The sequence below is a fragment of the Pelodiscus sinensis genome, chromosome 27 (genome assembly GCF_052426305.1).
Source record: "Pelodiscus sinensis isolate ZL-2025 chromosome 27, ASM5242630v1, whole genome shotgun sequence".
Lineage (NCBI taxonomy): Eukaryota > Metazoa > Chordata > Testudines > Trionychidae > Pelodiscus > Pelodiscus sinensis.
The window spans coordinates 14,862,993-14,883,305 of record NC_143078.1 but is presented as its reverse complement, the minus strand read 5'-3'; the positions used below and the strand labels follow the sequence as shown (position 1 = coordinate 14,883,305).

The 20,313-nt window shown below is 60.8% G+C and overlaps 1 protein-coding gene across 3 annotated transcripts in view; it reads right to left on the bottom strand.

Annotated features, from left to right (window-relative positions):
• Nucleotides 1-249: 249 nt before the first annotated feature.
• LOC106731476 (receptor-type tyrosine-protein phosphatase V-like) overlaps nt 250-20,313 on the bottom strand; it is a 63,386-nt gene continuing 43,322 nt past the window's right edge. For all 3 annotated transcript variants that reach the window (XM_075910180.2, XM_075910179.2, XM_089773707.1), the window contains 14 exons: nt 18,903-18,979; nt 17,532-17,666; nt 17,014-17,136; nt 16,114-16,274; nt 15,683-15,818; nt 15,177-15,256; nt 14,663-14,750; nt 13,979-14,069; nt 13,505-13,581; nt 12,655-12,789; nt 10,849-10,971; nt 10,005-10,162; nt 9,334-9,469; nt 250-1,471 (listed from right to left, as the gene is read on the bottom strand). In XM_075910180.2, coding sequence (XP_075766295.2) covers nt 1,412-1,471; nt 9,334-9,469; nt 10,005-10,162; nt 10,849-10,971; nt 12,655-12,789; nt 13,505-13,581; nt 13,979-14,069; nt 14,663-14,750; nt 15,177-15,256; nt 15,683-15,818; nt 16,114-16,274; nt 17,014-17,136; nt 17,532-17,666; nt 18,903-18,979 — 1,580 coding nt within the window. In that variant the 3' untranslated portion in view covers nt 250-1,411. The remainder of the gene's footprint in view (nt 1,472-9,333; nt 9,470-10,004; nt 10,163-10,848; nt 10,972-12,654; nt 12,790-13,504; nt 13,582-13,978; nt 14,070-14,662; nt 14,751-15,176; nt 15,257-15,682; nt 15,819-16,113; nt 16,275-17,013; nt 17,137-17,531; nt 17,667-18,902; nt 18,980-20,313) is intronic.

Below are 20,313 nucleotides of genomic sequence, written 5' to 3'. Positions count from 1 at the left end.
TGTTCTCCCAGCTACGAGGTGAGAGTCCAGTGCAGGGGTGCCCCGCGTCTCCTGCTCTACCGCTTGGGGCTCGGTTCTTGGGGCCGAGCTGCCAGGCTCTGGCGGCACAAGAGAGAGCACAGAAGCCAGCTGGCTGGCATGCTCCCAGCCGGTGTGCACAGCTGCCCTTTGGATGGGCGCTCCGGCTGGCTGGATGGTGGCGGGGCAGGCCAGGGCGCACAGTACAAACGACAGTTCATTAGAAGACGCTGCTTTCTGGGGCTGTTTATTGTTCATTGGTCGGTGATCCATCTGTTGAGAGACACCCGTTCCCCTGGGTCCCCAGCCCTGGGTCACGGGGTCTCCACAAGGCTCTAGCCCAGCCAGAAACTCCTCGCGATGCTCTGAGACATGCCTAGCTCCGGGACTCCCAGCCCTCCCGGACACACCCAGGCACCCCCCCGCCCCCCGGCAGCCTGCTCAGCAGGGCTCACCAGCTCCTGCCTTGCTCGGCGGGGGATGGAGCAGCAATGCTCCCTCTAAGCTAGAGTCAGGTGCCACCCCTGCTGATCAGCAGAGCGCCCACAGCTGCCCACAGGCAGTAGCATGGTTTCTATTAGTGGTGCCCAGGGCCGGACTAAGGGGTGGGCTAGCCGAGCAGCTGCCCAGGGTGCCAACCTACGGGGGGCGCCCGGCTCCCGGCAGGCTGCAGTGGCCACCCGGGGCAGGGGCCTTGTTAACCCCCGCAGCACTGGCCAGCAGCACCCTTCCCCCTGCGGCCGCAGGGCCCTGCACAGCCAGGCACAGCCCGCCCCAGGCTACGCACCATTGGCAGTGGCCGGGCCGACTGAGCAGCACATGCGCCGTGCGCCCGGAGGCGGGGCCATGTGCCCCGGGGGCAGCGCCACGCACCTGGGGCCCGGGGTGCCAAAATGGACCGGCCCTGGTGGTGCCCATCTGCACTTGCCTAGGTGCACAGAGAATTTGTTCTGCACATAGGCAGACAAAATGAGAGGGACCATTGGAGGGCAACACGGAGGCTGGCAGGATCCCAGAGCAAGCGCGAGGGCGACTGGATGAATGGATATTCCAGCGTCCCAGGAATCCCAGGCAACAGGGACGTAGCCTCCGTAGCCTTGAGTCCTGGACAGGTTCCCACGCCCCACCTGCAGCGGGTGGCAGCAGTGCGGGAGGCTGGTGCACACGGTGCATGTCCCGGCCAAAGGAGACCAGCAGAGTCTGACGTCTTGACGCGATGACACTGGCTAACCCAACCGTAGCTCCTGGTCTGCGCTGGCCTAGAGGGGCAGGAGGCGGCTGGTGCCTCAGCCCCGGGTAGGTCCCCTCTCTCCGGAGGGGGCGTCAGTTGGGTTCTCCTCCGCCTGCCCCCAGCGCTGGGCTTCTCTCCAGGGCAGGAACTGCTGGGCTCTCCCTAGGGCTGCCTCTGGGCTAGGATGTCCCGGATGCACATGTACAGGAACACGTACTGGTCCTGAAAGAGGCAGGAGACAGAGGGGTGTGTGTGTGTTCAGAGAGCCGTTCCACACAGGGGGGGGCTTGACCCAGCCTCACCCCATCAGGAGTCACTGAGGGAGACATCAGCCTGGCCCCCGGACCGTCATGACCCTGTGCTTCTGCCGTTGTCCCATTTCATATAACCAGGCCCAAGAAAACGCTGGGGGGAAAGGACCTTGAGAGGTCACCGAGTCCAGCCCCCTGCCCTGCGGTAGGACCGGGACCAGCCTGACGGGGGTTTGTCCAACCTGTTCTAGGGCCGGTTTGGTTCAAGTGGGCTGTGCCACGAAAGCTCATGACACCATCTGCATGTTTTGTCAGCCTATAAAGTGCTACCAGACCGTTTGTTCTTTGTTATGTTTTTCCTGTTACAGACTAACTTGGCTACCCCTCTGAATCATGATTAATGACCTGGATGAGGGGATGGGTTGCAAGTGTGTGGAAGACACTAAGCGAGGGGGAGAGGTAGATACGCTGGAGGGCAGGGATAGGGTCCAGAGTGACCTAGACAGATTAGAGGATTGGGCCACAAGAAATCGGATGAGGTTCCACAAGGACAAGGGCAGAGTCTTGCCCTTGGGACGGAAAAATCCCAAACATTGTCACAGGCTGGGGGCCGACTGGCTAAGCAGCAGTTCTGTAGAAAAGGCCCTGGGGGTTACAGCGGATGAGAAGCTGGAGATGAGTCAACAGTGAGTCCTTGTAGCCAAGAAGGCTAATGGCATATTAGGTTGCATTAGGAGGAGCATTGCCAGCAGATCCAGAGATGTGATTATTCCTCTTTACTCAGCTCTGGTGAGGCCACATCTGGAGTATTGTGTCCAGTTCTGAGCACCGCACTAAGGAAAGGATGTGGACACATTGGAGAGGGTCCAGCAGAGGCAACCAAAATGATTCGGGGGCTGGAGCACATGACCTATGAGGAGAGGCTGAGGGATTTGGGCTTGTTGAGTCTGCGGAAGAGAAGAGTGAGGGGGGATTTGAGAGCAGCCTTCAGCTACCTGAAGGGGGTTCCAAAGAGGATGGAGAGAGGCTGTTCTCAGTGGGGGCAGATGCAGAACAAGGAGCAACGGTCTCAAGGTGCCGTGGGGGAGGTCTAGGTTGGATATTAGGAAAAACTATTTCCCTAGGCGGGTGGGAAGCCCTGGGCTGGGTTCCCTAGGGAGGGGGTGGAATTTCCATCCCTAGAGATGTTTAAGTCCTTGTCACATTACCAAATTGGAGGGAAGCAGCCAGATCGCTGCTGCACCCCTAGGTGGGGGTGTTGGCCCCAGAAATCTGTATGAAAGGGAGCCATGTGGGGTATTGAATGGGAGCTTGTTGTTTTCTGATCCTGTGTACACTGTTTATGTGAATATATAATGTCTGTGTGTGTAGATCTGTAATCTGTGTAGAAGCTGAATATTTCTGTGAATGTGGTTAAGCATGGCTATGGACAGGCTGAGTAGCAAAGCCCTGTGGAACAATGACTCTCAATAGGCTATGGACACACCCAAAGAATGGGATTTGTCACCTGAGGGCAGCCAGCAGGAAATATAGAGGTTGGCCTCTGACCAGGTGACTGGCTGCAGACTAGAAGAGGCCAGGAAGGAGTATAAAGAGGCCATGTGGTCGATGCCATTTTGGTTCTCAGCTCAGCACTTCATCCCAGAGGCAGCACTGCAGGGATTGAAGAGCCCGGAAGACCTGTGAACCCATCCTGATCGTAGGATGTGCAATAAGGACTTTTAACCAGCAGCTGCAACATCTCTGCTAGAGCCTGCATCGAGGACTGGGAGATTCGGTGCATGTAACGTACTGTACTTTAATAACCTTACTCTCAGGCTTTTCTTTCTTGTAATAATAAACCTTTAGATATAGATTCTAAAGGATTGGCCCAGCGTGATTTGTGGGTAAGGTCCAGAGGGTAAATTGACCAGGGATCTGTGGCTGGTTTCTTGGAACCGGACAGAACTTGTTCGGGGTAGGTGGGATTGGGTGCTAGGACCCCCCACCCGTGTATGAGGCCCGGGGCCATCTGGGGCACGGATATTGCTGGGGTGTCGGAGGGGTTTTGCTCGGGAGGCTTCAGGCAGGCTGCTGAAGCGCTCTGTGAGACTGGTTTGTGGCCTGTGTGGAGAGGTCGCCAGTCGGGGGCTGTAAGGAACCCCGGATTTGAGCAATTCGCCCTGAGCGGACGCCCTAAGCTGTGCCCAGATACGGCCCGGTCTGTCACAGTGGCGTAGTCGGCAGGATCCACAGATCTTGGTTAATTGAGCTTTGGGATCAGGACCCCACGCTGTCTAAATTTGATTTTTGGTGTTGAGAGTTTGGTTGATTAAAGAGCCGCTGCGATGAACCCGGAATTATATGAGAGTCTGAGCAAAAGTGCTCTGAAGGATTTGTGCTTGGGGAGAGGCATTGCCTTTAGGAAAAGGGCCTCTAAACTAGATCTGGTAGTGTTGTTACTAACCAGAGATGTGGATGAAAGGGATCAGAAGCAAGCCAAGGAAGCTGCTGAAAGAAGGCAGAAGGCAGATGAAGAAATTGCTAAGAGACAGAAGGAGCTGGATCGGGAACTTGAGATGAGAAAAGCAGAACTTGAGGAGAAAAAGGCAGAATATGCTGAGAGACAGCGGAGGGAAGAGGTAGAGCATGTGAAGAAGATGGCCCTAGCCAAGGAGGAACATGCTAGACTTGACCTCCAGCTTAAGAGACTAAAAGAACAAGAGAGACTGTATTCTCCTGGAGGTTCAATGTATAACTCTGTGGGTATGTGGTGCGCTTATGATATGGCAGATGTATTTTGCCCAGCTGATGTGATGACCCAACCCCAAAGCATGTGTGAATGCAAACCTTTTGTGTTACCTGTAGCTAACAGGGAGGTTTGGGAAGGGGGTGCATGTGGGTATGAAAAGTTTCCTGGAGCTGGTCAGTCTCCCTGTAACCAAGGGGAAAGTGTCTCTACATGTGTGCCTGTGGCAGATGGCTGTGTGTCTGTGCAGGGGGGCAGTGAGCCTGTGGGTGAGGGCCCGTCTGATGCCTCAGAGGTGAGGCTGGAATCAGAACCAGGGCAGGAAGAGCCCAGAAGTCAGGGAAATGTTTCTCTGGGGCAGCCTGGAGTGGCTGGCCAGAGTGAAGTTTTAGTTGAGGAGTTGGTGGCTGGTGAGGTTTGTGGAATTGAACCTGCACAAGCTGAAATTGAGTTGGGTGAAGCACAGTGTGTGCAAGCTGGCAATTTGGCTGGTGGAAGTAGCAAGGGGGCAGTAAAGGAAGCTGTCCCAGTGGCTAGCTGTATGACTGAGATTAGCCAGGGGTGTTGGGACAAGGGAGAAGCTGTCTCTGGTTGTCTGGCTGTGTGTGGGGAAGAGTTTCTTCCTTTGTCTGAGGAAGGTGCCCCACAGCCTGTGAAGGCTGAGAGCAGTGTGGTTGTCCCAGAGTTGGGTCTGGATATGGCTAAGGCCCAGGAAGGGGGTGGCCCAAGGTTTGTGTCTGCTGGGGAGAGGGATGAGGTGACTCAGGTAGAGTCAGTCAGTGTTTTACCAGAACCCCAGAGACCAGACAGTGGTGACCCTGATATTGTGCCTGATGCTGCTGTGTTGCTGGCAGAGGGGGGAGCTACTCGGTGGGAGCAGGGAGACCCCTTAGCCCGGGCACAAGGAGAGAATGAGGGTGTGTTAACTCTGGTGCCTAATGATGGTGTGGACGTTTACAGCGATCTAGAGAGCTGCACAGGGAGTGAAGATGCCTCTGACCCTGTCTCTTGTGAGTCTGTCTGTGTGCCCGAGAGGGGATTATCTGTGAATCCACCTGAGGGGCCAGAGGTAACTCAGGGAGTAAGGGAAGTGCAGGAGGAATTGGTTGGGGCTCAGCAGGGCAATGCTACTGCAGAGCCAGGGAAGGGTGAACTGCTGCTTAAGGAAGCTCATAGGGAGGAGAGTCCTGGCAGTGCTTGTAGCAAGCAGTTTGCTGTGACTGAGGGAGGTGACAGGGCCTTGCTGGGAGAAGGCATTCAGGAGAAAGCTCTGCCTGTAAAAGGCAGCAGCTTCTTGTGTGAGGCCCTTGTTGCAGTGCCTGACAGACAGAACTTGTCTGTTAACAGTGACTCCACTGACTTGGGTTTAGGGAAACCCAGTGTGGATGGTGGTGAAGAGGAGGGACTGAGGGTTGTTCCAGAGGAGGCAGGAACAGCCAGAGAATTGGAGCAGGCGGTTAACCCAGTGACTGTGGGTGACCAGCTTGCTGGGAAGTCAGTGTGTGTGGGACAGGATTGTTCCCAGGTGAATGAGGAGAGTGGGAAGTTAGTGTCTCAGATTCAGGAGAAGGGCTGGGTAGCTAAGTATGCAGAGCAGAACAGCTGTGTGGTCACTCTCCCTAGGATGCAGGAGATGGCAGTTATGCTCCCATCTCTGGACACTGTGGACACTCATACTCAATCAGGGAGGTTGATATCTGGTTCCATGTGGAAACAGAGGTTGGAGGTGGACAGAGGAGAGACTTGGGAGTCTACAGCTTACTGCTGTTACCCCACTGAGTGGGGGAAGGGGGAGAATTCCAGGGCCATTGTGAGCCAGGGAGTCACACCCAGCCAGCCCTTTGTCTTGGTCAGGCCAGAGGTTTCAGGCCTGGAGCCCAGAGGACAAGGGGGAGGGGCAGGACTTGTTTTGGCCAAGAAGATTTGCAGTTTAAACCTGAAGGGCCAAAACTGCAATGGTGAGGGGCCAGAGAAGGGGCCTGAGGGAGAATTTCAGTATACACCTGATATAGGATTGTTCTTGTTACTGATGTTAATTCTTGTAACCAATGTATTATTGTTGCAGAGAATTGTAACGGTATACAGTGTGCATGAGCTTATGAAAATACCATGTAATCTGTCTGGAGATGTACCAAACGACAGATGGTATGTAAGGGGACATTGTGATGTTGCTATTTGGTGGTTAACACTTGTAACTGGTCTTGGAACTTCTTACAGGACAAAAAGGGTTCCAGCCAGAAGGTGCTGTGTAAGAAGGGAAACTGAGGCACACCACCATTTTGGTTGGGGAGGCCTGTGATGCCCTCAGTGATGTTACTGGCATCACTTCCTGCATCAATTTTGCGTTGGGGGTGTCACATTACCAAATTGGAGGGAAGCAGCCAGATCGCTGCTGCACCCCTAGGTGGGGGTGTTGGCCCCAGAAATCTGTATGAAAGGGAGCCATGTGGGGTATTGAATGGGAGCTTGTTGTTTTCTGATCCTGTGTACACTGTTTATGTGAATATATAATGTCTGTGTGTGTAGATCTGTAATCTGTGTAGAAGCTGAATATTTCTGTGAATGTGGTTAAGCATGGCTATGGACAGGCTGAGTAGCAAAGCCCTGTGGAACAATGACTCTCAATAGGCTATGGACACACCCAAAGAATGGGATTTGTCACCTGAGGGCAGCCAGCAGGAAATATAGAGGTTGGCCTCTGACCAGGTGACTGGCTGCAGACTAGAAGAGGCCAGGAAGGAGTATAAAGAGGCCATGTGGTCGATGCCATTTTGGTTCTCAGCTCAGCACTTCATCCCAGAGGCAGCACTGCAGGGATTGAAGAGCCCGGAAGACCTGTGAACCCATCCTGATCGTAGGATGTGCAATAAGGACTTTTAACCAGCAGCTGCAACATCTCTGCTAGAGCCTGCATCGAGGACTGGGAGATTCGGTGCATGTAACGTACTGTACTTTAATAACCTTACTCTCAGGCTTTTCTTTCTTGTAATAATAAACCTTTAGATATAGATTCTAAAGGATTGGCCCAGCGTGATTTGTGGGTAAGGTCCAGAGGGTAAATTGACCAGGGATCTGTGGCTGGTTTCTTGGAACCGGACAGAACTTGTTCGGGGTAGGTGGGATTGGGTGCTAGGACCCCCCACCCGTGTATGAGGCCCGGGGCCATCTGGGGCACGGATATTGCTGGGGTGTCGGAGGGGTTTTGCTCGGGAGGCTTCAGGCAGGCTGCTGAAGCGCTCTGTGAGACTGGTTTGTGGCCTGTGTGGAGAGGTCGCCAGTCGGGGGCTGTAAGGAACCCCGGATTTGAGCAATTCGCCCTGAGCGGACGCCCTAAGCTGTGCCCAGATACGGCCCGGTCTGTCACAGTCCTGGCTTGACAAAGCCCTGGCTGGGATGATTGAGTTGGGATTGGTCCTGCTTTGGGCAGGGGGCTGGACTCGATGACTCTGAGGTCTCTTCCAGCCCTGGGATTCTAGGATTCTGGATTCCACCCCCTCCCTTGGAAGCTTGGTTCAGAGCCTTTGGGGTTAGAAGGTTGTTCCCTAATGCCTTGCTGCCGACTCAGCCTATTCCTACTCACCCTCCCTCCCGTGGAGGTGGAGAGCAAGCCAGCTCCCCATTCAGGCTTCTTTTTCCAAGACTAAACACACCCAGGTTTTAACTTTTCACCGTACAGCAGGTTTTCTAAGGCTTTTAGCATCGCCCCACCCCGGGTCTCTCTCCTCCCTCCCTAACGCGGAGTGCCCGGAATTGGACGCAGGGTTCCAGCTGAGGCCGACCCAGGGCCAAGTATCTCCCATGTCTCGCGTGCGACGCACTCGGCAATACCCGCCAGTATGAGATTAGCCTCTCTTGCAGCGTCATCCCCCTGCGGGCTCCTGCTCCGGTGGTGACGCACTCTGACCCTCGGGCCCGTCCCAGCTGTGCCGCCGCCTAGCCAGGGAGTCCCCACTCGGTAGCCGGGCAGTCGATTTTACCGTCCCGAGTGACGTTCTTTGCACTTGCCTTGTTGAGTTTCATGTGGTTGATTTCAGGCCAGTTCCCCAACTCATCAAAGGTCATTTTGAACTGTGACCCTGCCCTCCCAGCTGGGTGCCGTGCAAGCGTACGCTCCACCCCATTAGCCAAGTCACTCCGGAAAATATTTACTAGTGCTGGTCCCAGGACTGACCCCTGCAGGTCAGCGACCCCTTGATAACTTCTCTTTGGTCTTGCAGGTGTGCGCCCATCTGGCACCACATTTCTCTAGGTTGCTTACGAGCCTGTCATAAGAACGGCCAGGCTGGGTCAGACCAAAGGTCCTGTCTGCCCAGATGTCCGAGAGGGAGGGAACACAACAGGCAATCCTCACATGAGCCCTCTCCTGTCACCCATTTCCAGAGGAACAGAGGCTAGGGACACCATTCCTACCCATCCTGGTTAATCTCCAGGAAGCTCTCTAGCTCTTTTTTGAACCCTGTTAAAGTCCTAGTCTTCACCACATCCTCTGGCAAGGAGTTCCACAGGTTGACTAAAGAACTGTGGGACTGTGACAAAAGCCTTGTTAAAAGCAGGCATCTCACATCCCGAGGGGGAGCGGCAGGGGATTGTCCCACATGGGTACAATCAAGGGGTCCGTGCCCTGGCTGTCAGGGATGGAGGGCGAGGGAGGGGCTGGGACGGGTGAGGGTTTGATTTTCAGCTCGGCCTGGCTCCTGGGCCTTGAGCGGACGTTGCTGGTTTTCGCCTTAACATCAAAGGCGTTTCCCCCCAAGCCTCCCAGTTCTCTAGGGGCCTAACTCCCATTGCAGCCAGTGGGAGTTAGGCACTTAGCCACTGAGGATCCGGCCTGGGAATCCTTTCCCTGGGGTGCAGAGGGGGCAAACCCTCGCTCTGGGAGCAGGGAGAGCGGGGCACAAAGCCGGGGCTGAAAGCCAAGCTGTGTGTCGGGCATGGCCGGGCAGGTGGGAACATCCTGAGGAGAGAGGAGGCGGACAGAGAGCGCACGGTGCCCTGGGCCTGCTCTGAGCATCTCTCCCGGCTTGCACCCGGGCTCCGGGCCTCTGTTCTGCACCGGGTCCTCGCTTCCCCAGGCCGGGCCGGGCCCTGACACCCTCCCCACCTACCGGCGTCGGGGTCATGAGGCAGCAGCTTCTCGTCAGCCTGAGGGTGACTCCATAGATGTCCACGCTCCGCTCAGCTTTCATCTGGTGCAGCAGGCAGTCCAGGGCGATCAGCGTCCCCATCTGGCCCACGCCGGTGCTGCAAGGGGCAGCCGAGGGGGGAGAGCTATCACCCCGCCCGCCAGGCAGCCCCCGGCACGCGAGGGTCTAGCACGCAGGGGACGGACATGCCTGGCGGGTCATGGAGCCTACGTCCTAACAGGGCAGGGCAGAGATGCCCCGATGAGAGGGGCGTTCACAGAGACCGTGCCCGGGCAGGGATAGGCAGCTGGCCTCTGAGCGAGCTCTGAGGTAACCAGGCACCTGCACAGGCCAGGCCCTCGCGGCTGCTACCTGAGCCTGCGCCCCCATCCAGGCTCCTTGGCTCGGTTCTCTCAGGCCCACACCAGCCCCATGTGACGACTGGCAGCCTCCGAGCCCCAGCCTGGCCCTGGCGGGATCTTTGGCCAACATCTCCCCAGAGACCAGCAGCTGAGAACGGCCAGGAGGTTTGGTCAGCGCCAGGCTGCCCTGCCACCGGCCCAGCTCCACGCTGGCTCTGCCATGGAGACAGTCACCTCCCCTCCAGCCCCGGCGGACTCCCGAGAAGGGCAGGAGGGAGCCGGGGACCAGACCTGCAGTGCAGGAGCAAAGGGCCGGCTCGCTTCCTGTGTGGCGTGCACCGTCTGACGGCGGCGAGGAACTCCACCAGCGGCTGGGCCTCCGGCTGCTGCTGGATCCCCCACAGAGGGTACAGGAACCGCTGCACCTGCCGCTCCTTGGCTTTCTTCTCCTGGCAGGGCAGAGAGAGCGGTCGTGGCTCTGGAGGAGGGGGGCCATGCGGGCGACGGGATGTGGGCCAGGCCTGGACCCCGGGGGAGCAGGGACAGCCCTGCTTCCTAGCCTCTGGCCTGCGAGGTGCCCTGCCACAGTGGGTCCTGTAGGGCCTCTTGAGCTGGGCTGACAGAGCCAGCAGGGATGGTGGTAGCGGAGAGAGAGAAGGGGGGAGCTGTTCTCCCTAGGTCAGCGGCTCTGCTCCAGCCCTTTCACTGCATCCAGTGGCATCCGTGTGATGAGTTAGCAGTTCTCAGGCAAGGCCCGGGGCCTGTGTCTCCCAGGCCAACCCCACGCTGGCTCTGGGGGGCGCCTGAGGTCAGGGCTGAGGTACCTCATCAGGGAGTGGCCAGGTGGGGTGAGCCTGCCCAGACCCCGCCCGTGCCCAGGCTGCGCTTGGTCCATGGACAGTCTTCAGAACTTTGTGGCCCTTGGGATGCCAGTCCTGGGGTCCCTGCCAGCCCTTCGGATGCCCCTCAGCACTCCTGTCCTGCTGCTCCCCCTGCCCCATAACCCATCCCGTTCCACTACCACCCTGCTGTCCTGTCTGCAGCCCCCGGGTCGTTCCAGTCCGGGCTGAGGCTCCAGCATGGGAGGAGCCCCCCTGGGCCTTGAGGGAGCCCCCCTGCCCTCAGGGGCACGTACGTGCTTTAGTTTGAGCTGGATGCACCTCCATCCCGCGACGTGCTTCTCGGCGCCCCGCTGGACGGTCAGCAGCTCCGTGCGGACTGGGCTGCCCTCCAGGGGCCAGCCGGCCTCACTCAGGACCTGCAAGCAGCAGCTGGCGCTGAAAGCTCTGCCGAGCCTGTTTCCCATCAGTCCCCGCCCTGGCTTTGCTCCCTGGGGCTGGGGCCAGAGTGCAGCCGGCCTCAGGGGAACGCTGACCAGAAAAGGGCCACGTGGCCACTGATAGCCCTCGGGTACCTTGGAAACCCCATCCTTAACGGCAGCCACCTTCACCTGTAACCCAGCGCAGCATCCCAGCACAACTACAGGTCCCAGGGTGCATTGCGCTGCTATGAATGAGCAGACCGGCTGCATTGCATGCTGGGGCCTGTAGTCTCTGAGGACTGCACCTCCAGCATGAGGTGAGGCGTGGAGGGCAGCTGTGACCCCGCTGTTTTATGCAAACTCCACAGGTTTTTTGGCCTTCTGGGATGTTGCTTTGGGGAGCCCAGCAGGAGGGCGGCAGCTGAGGCCTTGGATCGGGGCTCCCCCCTCGGGAGCAGAGATCAGCAGGGCTGCCGTCGTCTATAAATCCGGGGGCTCCATCTGGCTGCTCTCACCAGTGGGGGCGCCCACGGGGCAGGCTCACCCAGGGTGCGTCTACACAGCTGCGTTATTTCGGAATAACACTGCGAGCGTCTACACCGCAATTCCGTTATTTCAAAATCACGGGCGGCTTATTCCGACTTCTGTAAACCTCATTCCACGGGGACGATCGCCTCTTCCGAAATAGCTATTTGGGAACAGCAGGGGTGTGGAGACGCCACGGCTGCCATTTCAAACTAGCTCCTCCCCAGGCCAGTCAAAGCAATCACCCCCCAGTGCCTTTCGGGGCTCTAAATCGAGGGAGCGTGTCCACATTAGGGGAGCCGGCCTCGGACCAATTTTGAGGCTTCCCTGCAGTGTAGACACACTATTTTGAAATAAGCTATTTTGGAAAAAAAAATTCCAGAAGAGCTTATTTTGAAATAAGGGTGCTGTGTAGACGTACCCCAAGGGAAAAGTTGGTCAAACCCCATTTTTCCATCAGTAAAGAGTTCTGACAGAAAGTTTCCCACCACTTTCCTTACAGTCTGAGGAGGACGGTGCCCAAACAGGAGCCCGGGGAGAGGGCCAGGCAGGGGGTGGGGGAGTTTGTGTCCCAGGGGATTGGGGTGGGGAGAGGGTGTCACGTTACCGAATCTGAGGGAAGCAGCCAGATCACTGCTGCACCCATAGGTGGGGGTGTTGGCCCCAAAAATGGTATAAAAGGGGGCCATGTGAGGTGTTGAATAGAAGCTCACTGTCTGCTAATCCGCCCTTGGGGCACCCCCACTGGTCTGTTAACAAGGAAACCAACCCCCGGAACCCAAATGCGTTCAACTTGGCCGAGCTGCCGCGGAGCCTGCTGGGAGCTGTAGTTCTGTTGCCTTGTGGCCCCTATTGTTGTACATGGGCCAGGCTCCCTGATCAGACTACATCCCCCATGACGCACTGCCTGCCCCCTTCAACTGGGCATACTGCGGTGCATCCTGGGAGATGTAGTCTGGCCAGGAAGCCTGGCCCATGCGGGAGAACGGTGGCATTTCCAAACTGAAATATTTCAGGGCGTGGCCAAATGTTTTCAATATTCACATTTCTTCCAAAACTTGAGCTTGTCGTGGAAAACCCTCCGGTTTTGACCAGCTGTAGCCACCCCTCATCTAACGGGATCCCCCAGCTACGTGCATGGTACCAGTGCCTTACCTGGCCCTTCTCCTGGCATGGCAGCAAGGTGACTATGGTGTGCACACCATGGTCCCACACCACGCGCCAGAACTCCTCCAGGCTCCCCTTGTCAGGCCCGTGCACGGCCAGATAGTCCCTGGCCGAACTGCAGCCCTGGGGGAAGAAGCAGAGTCTGACTTGCCCACCCCACGTAGGGAGCAGGGGAGAGCGCAGCCTCCTGCCCTAGAGCGGCCTCCGGAGCCGAGCCAGAGGACAGGACAGGAGGGAGGCCCAGCAATACTGGAAGCAAGGGGAGGAGAGGAAGCATGAGACAGCCAGGTAGAGTGCCGGCCTGGGATAGGGACTGAACCGGAGCCAGAGCAAAGGGGCTCAGCCCCATACAGCAATTCCCTTGCCCAGGAGAGAAGTTTGCGTCCCAGGGAATCGGGGTGGGGACAGGACTGGGGGGCAGGTAGGGAGGTGGGAGAGTTTGCGTCCCAGGGGATTGGGGTGGGGGCAGGACTGGGGGGCGGGTAGGGAGGTGGGAGAGTTTGCGTCCCAGGGGATCGGGGTGGGGGCAGGACTGGGGGGCGGGTAGGGAGGTGGGAGAGTTTGCGTCCCAGGGGATTGGGGTGGGGGCAGGACTGGGGGGCAAGTAGGGAAGTGGGGGGGTTTGCGCCCCAGGGGATCGGGGTGGGGGCAGGACTGGGGGGCGGGTAGGGAGGTGGGAGAGTTTGCGTCCCAGGGGATTGGGGTGGGGGCAGGACTGGGGGGCAAGTAGGGAAGTGGGGGGGTTTGCGTCCCAGGGGATCGGGGTGGGGACAGGACTGGGGGGCGGGTAGGGAGGTGGGGGAGTTCGCGTCCCCTGGGTCAGCATGAGGCAACTCACCGGGAGGAGCCAGGCGTGGCTGAGGTCTGAGAAGGAGCCTTGTTCCAGGGGTGAAAACTTCACTCTGGAGCGATCGTCTGCAAAACAGGCCAAGTGTGAGGGGCTGGGGGCCGGTCCCGCCTGCCCCCGTTCCACACGCCCGGCCCACGCCAGGGGACCGGCCTTCTGCTGGGATTCCCGCTCCAGGACAACCTCCCCGCCAGCTGCTCAGGGCCTGTCGCTCCTCCCCTGGCTCTCAGCCTGGGCGCGTGCCGTCGGCCTGCACTAACCTCCCTCTAGTCCCATGCCCAGCGGCCAGGCCTTGCCGTGAGGACTCCACCCGAGGCCTGGGGGGAGGGGACAGGCTTGGAGACGCCGGATAAGGTCCCCCACTGCCCTGACCCGAAGCCCACCAGCCCAGGCCCGGCGCTGCCCCCAGCCTCCCCGCCCAGCCGGTGCCGGCTCTGGAGATGGAGCGGTGTCGGCGGCGCTTACATGGGAGGATGCTGGAGCCCGGGCGGCTCTCCTGGGTGCTCGCGGGTGATGCTTCAGAGCTGGCTTTGTCCTTGGCAACCTCCAGGAGGATCTGCCCCAGGGAGCCAGAGAGAGGGAGTCAGGAGTGGGAGAGATCCAGGCCACTGCCGGCTCTGCCCGGCCACGGACGGGGGTGGCGGGAGCACACAGGGATGGCAGCAGGGGCTGACCCCAGCCCATAAGGCAGAGCTCCCAGGGCGAGCTTTCATCTGCACCCCAGCCCAGGGAGCTAGCTCCTGCCTCAGTGTCCCCACTGGACCTGCAGGCCAAGCTATGCAGCATGTGCCCGCTGGGATGGTTGGAGCCTTGGTGTAGCAGCTGTGGGGGAGGCCCATGGAGACACAGGGCCTCTGTCTGCCCTGGGCTGAGGACGCACACAACTGCCCCCCCGTGTCGCTGTGTGCACCTGTCCCTGGGGTGACCCAGCCGGCATCTGCGCGGCAGGGAATTGGGAGGGGGGCAGTGCTGGCCAGCCTCCGGCTGGGGCATGTCCCAGGCTGGGCCGCGACGCCACGGCCATGGGACAACCGCCAGCTCCACCCGTCAGACCCGGGGGCGCCTGTGTGCCCTGGTCTGGCCACTAACGCTCCCTCCACGCCCTGAACGTGGGCCGCCGGTGCGTGCTGTCCACAGGGCACAGCCTACCTCGTACTCCCGCAGGAAGCCCGCGTTGGCCTTGGCCGATTTCTGGGCGTAGTGCTGCATGAAGCTTTTGAGAGGGATGGGGCAGGACCTGGGGAAACAAAGGGGGGGGGGGAATAAACACCTTTGCACCCACCTCCTCCCCAGCCTGCCCCTGCTGGTTCCATGGCAGTGGGCAGCCACCGGCCGGCTGGTTCCATGGCTGGAGAGGGCATCCCAAAGCCGCTGGCCAGTAGGGCCCCTCTCTGCATGGGGCGGGACCCAGCAGCGGAGCCTCCTGCCTGGGGGTGAGCCCGGCTGTGGCTGCCCAGGAAGCACTGGGCCCCGGCGGTATCAGAGCCCAGTGGTGCCAGGGAGCCAGGCTTGGAAAAAGGTCTGAAGCCAGGGTCTGCCCTGTCTCAGCGCCCACCGCAGGCCAGCTTGCTGGGATTTCAGGCCCAGCCCGGGCCTGGCTCCGGATCGGAGTCTGAGGCGCTAAGCCCGGGTGCCCGCACGTTCGGGGTGCGCGGGGCCTTACGTCTCCGGCCCAGCCAGGCCCAGGAGCAGCTCCTCCGTGATCTTCTCCAGAAGGCAGCTGTGCAGGAAAACGTACTGGCCCTGCAAAGCAAGGGCCCGCGGTCAGCGCAGAGCGAGCCCGCCCGGACCCAGAATCACCCGGGCCTGCCGAGCTGGTCTGGGACAGGAGGTTACCCCTGCCCCCCGGTGACTACCCAGCCCCCACCCCAGCTCCTCCTGGCCCTGGGTGCTGCTGGCTACCCAGCTTCCCCGGACTGGCGCTTGGGGCCCACCCGCACTGAATTCTGGGAAGAGCCGAGTGTGGCGGCTGGGAATGGCCAGGCTCCGGGCGGCTGGGGGGCGGCACATGGAGCCCTGTTCGGGACACAGCTCAGTGCCGCGACGGCTCCGTCCTGCAGCCGGTGGGGACGTGAGGAGCCGGCAGCTGTGCCGAGGGGGGCGGAGCGGAGCGCCGGGCTCCCTCCCCGCCCTGGTTTGGCTGCAGGGGCGGCAGGGCGAGGGCCTCACCAGGGTCTGAATCATCTGGTAGCGGCTCCGGCGCATGGTGTAGATGGTGTTGAACACGTCCACTGCCTTCTCCTGCTTCAGCTGCTGCAGCAGCCGGTCCAGGGCGATGAAGGTGCCACTGCGGCCCACCCCCGCACTGCAACGGCACAGACGGCAAGGGGTGGACGTGGGCGGAGCTTCCTCCCACCCTCCGACTCCACTGCCCCCCACGGGCGCCCGCCGGGGGAGAAACGGCCATCAGCCTGCAGCGGGGGCTCACATCGTGGGGGAGCTGTGGGGTCCTGGGGCCAAGGAGCTGTCGGGGGGAGCTGCCTGCATCTCCCAGGCTCTCATCACCCCGCTCCCCCTACAAGGAGGGGCCCGATCTCCCAAGTTGTCTCAGGGGAAGACCCTCCCCCCACCTGGTGGAGCCAACGTGGGCCGGGCCTCACCTGCAGTGCACCAGCGTTGGCCCAGAGCCCTTGGCCGCCTGTACGTGCTCCCGCGCCAGCTCCAGGAAGGCCATGAGGGAAGCCGTGGACTCGGGAATGCCGTGGTCTGGCCAGGCTGTGTAGTGCAGGTGGCTCACAAGCCTCTCTTCCCGGAGCGTCTCCTGCCACACGGGGGACGCGGGGTCAGGGCCAGCCTGGGCAGGGCCGTTTCTGGGAGCCGGGCTTCATCTGCTGCCGCCCTGAGCTCCCTCCCGGGCTGGCCTCAGTTTCTTGGAGGGACTGACGTTGGGGCTGCGTCTCTGGGCACGTGAGACCCACAGCAGGCCTGGACCCTGCTCGGCTCACCTGGATCCCCAGCTACGTCCCGGCCAGCCCTGGCCAGTGGCTAAGCCAGCACTGAGCACAGGGTGAACCTGGCTGCTGCACGGGCCAGACGCTGACGTCTGAGTGGCCAGAGCCAGGCCCCGGCTGTTCAGGGCTGTCTCCTGTGCCAGCTCCCTGGCATGCGACTGTTGAGCAGGACGCGCTGGGCGGTGACTGTTGGACAGGATGTGCCAGGTGGCTATGCCAACAGGCTGTCCTGCAGCAGGGCCAGGTCTGGGGAAGCCTGGTGGGAGGTGGCAGAGCTGGCTCACTGGTTAGCACAGGGCTGCCTTCGGGCAAGCAAGCCGCCTGGAGCGATGCCTTGCCCCATGATAGGAAGGGGGGGACAGCCAGGGGTGATGGAGAATGGGAGGGGGCAAAACGCAGATGAGCCCGGGTTATTGAAAAGGCGAGTCCAGGTGTGGATGGCCCTGTTGGAACCGGGCAGGCCAGGGGTGAAAGGGCAGGTACCCGGGACACCCCCAGGTCAGTGACACCCCCCAGCCATGGCCGGGCCCTGCTTGGCTGCCCACTCACGTGCCAGAGCTTGAATGCACGCAAGGTCCACTCGTCGGCGCTGCTCTGGGAGAGCAGGTCAACGCGGAGGTTCCCATAGGTGACCGGCGATGACTCTGAAGGCCAGTAGTGATCACACAGCACCTGGAGGGAGGCAGGGTGTGGGGACGAGGCCACCAGCACAAGGAGAGAGACCCGACCTGTGCACAGTGGCAGCCTGGGCTAATAGCCACAGCACCGCTGGAATCCTGCTTCCCGCTGCGTATCTTTGGGCAGCCTGCTCTCCCGCCCCGTGCCTCAGTTTCCCCTTTGGCGGGATGGGGCTAGAGCCAGCGTCCTCCATCCCGTGGGGCTGCGGGGATTCATTAGTTCCCAGCTAAATTACTGTCTGCACCCGACACTCCCAAAAACCTTGGTGGGACAGGCGCTGCCCAGAGCCAACACTGCGCTGCCATGCTCCTGGGCCCAGCTCTGCCAGCGCCGCTCATAGCTGCCCATCCCTGCCTCTGGCCACTCCCAGCACCAGCAGCCAGCCCTACCCGTCCGTTCTCCATGCCCACGGTCAGCATGATGACGGTGCAGACGCCCTGCTCCCAGACCAGCCTCCAGAAATCCTCAATGGTTTTCTTCAGCGGCCCCTGCGTGACGATGAACTCCCGCGGGGAGGAGTAGCCCTGGGCAGAGAGCAGACAGCCGGGTCAGCCTGGCCCGGGCTGGGGGTAGATGAACCTACCGAGCTGCGCCAGCACCAGGGTGGGTACGCTCCCTGGGAGGCAGCTGGGGCCAAATGGTGCCCTGAAGGAGGTTACGCCCTGGCCCCCTCTGGCCCTCCAGCATGACCCTACAGGGAGAAGCGTCTCACCCGGGCACACAGGGTCCTGGCACCGCCTCGGAAGCAGCTGCCCCCAGCCACCGCCAGAGGGCGGAGACAACGGATAGACCCTGGCTCTGATCCAGCCCGGCCTTTGCTCGGCTCCCTGCCTGAGACACACTCGTGCACCATGTGTGAACGTGCACACACGCGGGAACGACGCCCAGGCATGCTTGTGGCTGGCCCAGCATCAGTCAAGCGCAGCTGCCCAGCGCAGAGAAGAGGAGAGACAGTGAGATCAGGCTGAGAGAGACGGTCCCGTTGGCAGAGCAGCAGCTGTGTACATGCCCATGCACACACACACACACACACACACACGCTCATGGACACACGCACGCAGGCACACACACACTCAGACTCCTTCAGCCTATCACAGAGCCCACGGCACTGCCAGCCAGCTGCTGTGCTCCCTCCTCTACACCTTCCAGTGCCCTCTGCCAGCCAGCCCTAGATGTTATTGGGACCAAGAGCCACTGGTGCCCATGTGCTGCTGTCATTGCTGTGACCCTGGCATGTGCCCGCTATGCCTCCCGTCCCCGGCACGGCCCCTGTGTGTGCCCACTACACCCCCATCCCCGGTGTGACCCTGGCGTGTGCCCACTATGCCTCCTGTCCCTGTGTGACCCTGGCGTGTGGCTGCCATGCTCCTGTCCCCAGCGTGACCCCTGTGTGTGCCCACTACGCCCCCATCCCCGGTGTGACCCTCGCGTGTGCACGCTACGCCTCCTGTCCCTGTGTGACCCTGGCGTGTGGCTGCCATGCCCCTGTCCCCGGCGTGGCCCCTGTGTGTGCCCGCTACGCCCCCATCCCCGGTGTGACCCTGGCGTGTGCCCACTACGCCCCCATCCCTGGTGTGACCCTGACGTGTGCCCCCTATTCCCCTGTCCCCGGCGTGGTCCTGGCGTGTGCCTGCCATGCCCCCCATCCCCGGTGTGACCCTGGCGTGTGCCCACTACGCCCCTGTCCCCGGCGCGGCCCCTGCGCGTGCCCCCATGCCCTGTCCCCGGGGGCTGCGGTGGGCGAGGCGAGCGGCACTCACCGGGATGAAGTTGGCGTTGATGTAGTCGGAGTGGGGCTCCTCCCCCAGCTGGCTCAGCCTGACTCTCGAGTGATCGTCTGCAAGAAACCAAACCCCGATCACGCCCGCGCTGCCCTTGCTGAGCCACAGCCCGGTTCCCCAGGGCGCCCGGCTCCAGGGCCGCATGCCCTGCTGCCCACGTGGGCCCCCCCCTTTGTCAGCGGGGCACGAGGCACAGAGAGGTTGGGGCCATGTGGCAGGCAGGAGCCAACCCCAGGCCTACACTCCATGCCCTGCCCAGGAGGGTCTGCTAGGCCGTAGGCTGGGTTGGACCCTTCCCACCAAGGTCCCTTGGCCTGTCCTCATCTGTATTTCGGGGAAGATGACTGTGACGTAGTGGGGGGTAACTTGCTAACCCCCACTGGCTGCCGTGGGTACCGCGGCCCAGAAGGACAGGCCATGAGTCATTATGCAAAGGGATCTCTCAACCTGTTTGACCAGCCACCCCCCAGGGAGAGGAACAAAGGAAGGTGGATGCTGCCCTGGCTGGGGGGCAGGGCTGGAGGAGAGTGAGTTGGTTCCTGGCTGGAAAGCAGGGAAGAAGGAACTGGGGAGGGGGCGGGGATCCCCCCATCTCAAGGGGGCACTGAGGCCTCTTAGCCCCAGTTCCTGTAACCAGATTACATCTGTGCTGTGCTGTATCCTGGAGGAGCAATAAACCACCCTCAATTCTACTGGCTGGTGGAGTCTGTTTGTGCCATTTCGGGGTGCAGGAGACGGGGGACCCCCAACGCGCCGTCACAATGACAGACCACACCAGCAAGGGGGAGGGCCGGCTCCGGCCTCTTCCTGCCCATCATGCTCCATGCAGCACCCGTGGGCGTCTGCTCCCCGCCTGGTGCTCCTGAGATGATGGGGAACGGACACCCCCCCCCCCTCAGTGTTCAAGCAGCTGATCACGCCCAGGGGAGGGAGAGGGAGTTCCCGGGACCCTGGGCCTGAACGCAGGCTGCCCCAGGGGTTGCTGTGTCCCACCGGCTCACGGGGCGGGGGGGCTCAGAAGCAGCAGCCTCTATGTTGCTAGCGTCCGTGTCAGGCGCGCGGGGCCAGCCAAGCAAGGGACGAGCCGCCTCCTGCCGCACGGCTGAAACGTAAATTACGTCTCGTCTCATCCGCAGCAGGCCCCCGTCAACTGTCTACGCTGAACGCAGGCGAAGGGTCGGAAGGGTTTCAGAAAGCAGCCAACGGGTGGAGAAATCCACGGGGGAAGGGAGACTGTTCTGGGATACACTGCGGAGTTTCGCCTGGCTCTGGGGGGCGGCAAAGATGACACCCCACATCCCGCCCTGGGACATCCACAGGCCGTGCGCCTATGCTCATGGAAATGGGCTCGCAACCTGGAGAGGCTGCAAAAGGCTTTGGGGGAGTTACA